At 46.6% G+C, this 2,136-nt stretch overlaps 1 protein-coding gene across 1 annotated transcript; it reads left to right on the top strand.

The window, feature by feature from the left end:
• The first annotated feature begins 1,432 nt into the window (after positions 1-1,432).
• Positions 1,433-1,924, top strand: LOC149142903 (uncharacterized). The gene has a single exon (XM_089451620.1). It carries the CDS (start codon positions 1,433-1,435, stop codon positions 1,922-1,924), a length of 492 nt encoding a protein of 163 aa, XP_089307746.1.
• Positions 1,925-2,136: the final 212 nt, after the last annotated feature.

The raw sequence follows: 2,136 nt of genomic DNA, 5'->3' as shown, positions 1-2,136 counted from the left end.
CACATGGAGTAATCGAAGAGCTGGGAAGCACCAAATCGCTTCTAAACAGGATAGATTCCTCATATCAGATAACTCGGTTCACTTAGGAGGAGACATAATTGCTGCAATTCCCCCCCACTCAGGCTCTGATCATTGGCCAATCTCCCTCCAGTGGCAAAGGCCGGGCAACACCATCAGGAGGCCCTTCCGCTTCGAAGAGTTCTGGCTCACCCACCCTGCATTCAAAGACTTCGTCAAAACCACTTGGAAAACCTTCATTCCACCAGAAGGCTCCAAAATGTTTCAGTTCCAACAGAAACTTAAAGATTTAAAATCCCATTTAAAGCGCTGGAACAATGAGACCTTTGGAAACATCTTCACGGCACAACAAGACTTAAACAGGAAAATGGCAGGTCTCCAGCAACAAGTAATCACAGGAGGTCACACGGAGGGGACCCTGGAGCAGGAGCAGCGTATCCACAATCAGCTGGAGGAGAGGAGAAAGCAGGAGGAGATTTTATGGAAGCAGAAGTCCAGGATCAGATGGTTGAAAGAGGGCAAACGGAACACTAAATTCTTTCACCGAACCACTGTTCAACGAAGAATGCACAACAATATCCCCTTCATTCAGAAGCAAGGTGGGGTAAGGGTTGAACAGCATGAAGAAATCGAGGAAGAACTCCTAAATCACTTCAAGCAAGTTCATCAAGAGCCCAATGCAGACAGGCGACCTACAATAGAAAGAATAACCCAAAATGTGCCAAAACTTATCACTGAGGAACACAAGGAAATTCTCCTTCGTCCTATACTGACTCAGGAGGTGGATACTGCCATATCCCAACTCAAGGAGGGCAAAGCCCTTGGTCCGGATGGCTTCACCACAACTTTCTTTCACACCTTCTGGGAGCTAATAAAAAATGAGGTATGGCAAGTGGTGGAGGAATCGAGAGCTCTTCATTGGCTGCTACCTTCTCTCAACTCAACCTTCATTGCACTAATACCAAAAGAGGAGGAATCCATCACCCCGGACAAATTCCGTCCGATTGCTCTCTGCAACGTTATATACAAAGTGATCTCTAAATTTATCGCCAACAGGTTAAAGCCCCTCTTGCCTTTGCTCATCTCCCCGGAACAATCTGGTTATGTAAAAGGGAGACAGATCATGGACGGCATAATCATCTCGCATGAGATTATACACTCCCTCAAACATTCCAATCAGGCAGGTATGATTCTAAAGCTTGATCTTTCTAAGGCCTTTGATAAGCTCAGTTGGATTTACATTCAGAAAATGCTAATTGCTTTTGGATTCTCTCCCATGTGGATTCGTTGGATCATGAGTCTTATCTCCTCATCCTTCTTTTCCATTCTTGTGAATGGGATCCCATCTCGACCCTTCAGCCCCTCTTGAGGAATTAGGCAAGGTGACCCTCTTTCCCCCTTCCTCTTTGTTTTAATGGCTGAAGGCCTGGGTCGTCACATCAAACATGCCCTCCTCTCCCAACAGCTTAAAAGTCTCTCCATTCACCACTCCCCAGCTATAACTCATCAGCAGTTTGTTGATGACAACATGCTCTTTGGCTACCCATCTGTCCAGGAAGCCTCCCACTTCAAAGCCCTGCTCAATGACTTTGAGGTCTCAGGAACCTGCATCAATAATACCAAGTCGCAGATCTTTTTCTTTCACACCCCTCCTGTTGTTAAGAATGTTGTAGCCCGAATATTGGGATTCCCCATTGCCACTCTCCCTTCCAAATACCTTGGAGCCCCCCTTATTGCTTCGGCCATCAAGCACTCCTCCTGGCGCATTCTCATTGAGAAGCTCGAATCCCGCCTCAATCTGTGGACGCATAGAACACTGAATATGGCCAGTCGTGTAGTGCTCATAAAATCAGTTCTACAGGCAATGCCGCTCTACTTATTCTCAATCCTAGCGGTGCCTAAATAGGTTCTAAAAAGAATTCGAGATCTTCAGTGAGGCTTCCTATGGGGAAATTCAGCTACAAATCGCAAATGGGCCCTGGTAAAATGGACCACTGTCTGCACGCCCAAGGAAAAAGGGGGCATTGGCCTGAGGGATCCCACTCACAGTAATGCTATCATGAGCGCAAAAATTTGGTGGCAATGGCTCTCTACACCAGAAAAACCTTGGGCAGCCAT

Source organism: Pinus tabuliformis, chromosome X (genome assembly GCF_031772625.1).
Source record: "Pinus tabuliformis cultivar Carrire ecotype Pingquan chromosome X, CPIR1, whole genome shotgun sequence".
Taxonomy (NCBI): Eukaryota; Viridiplantae; Streptophyta; class Pinopsida; order Pinales; family Pinaceae; genus Pinus; species Pinus tabuliformis.
The sequence above is the reverse complement of the archived record's forward strand: the minus strand, read 5'-3'. Positions and strand labels throughout refer to the sequence as shown.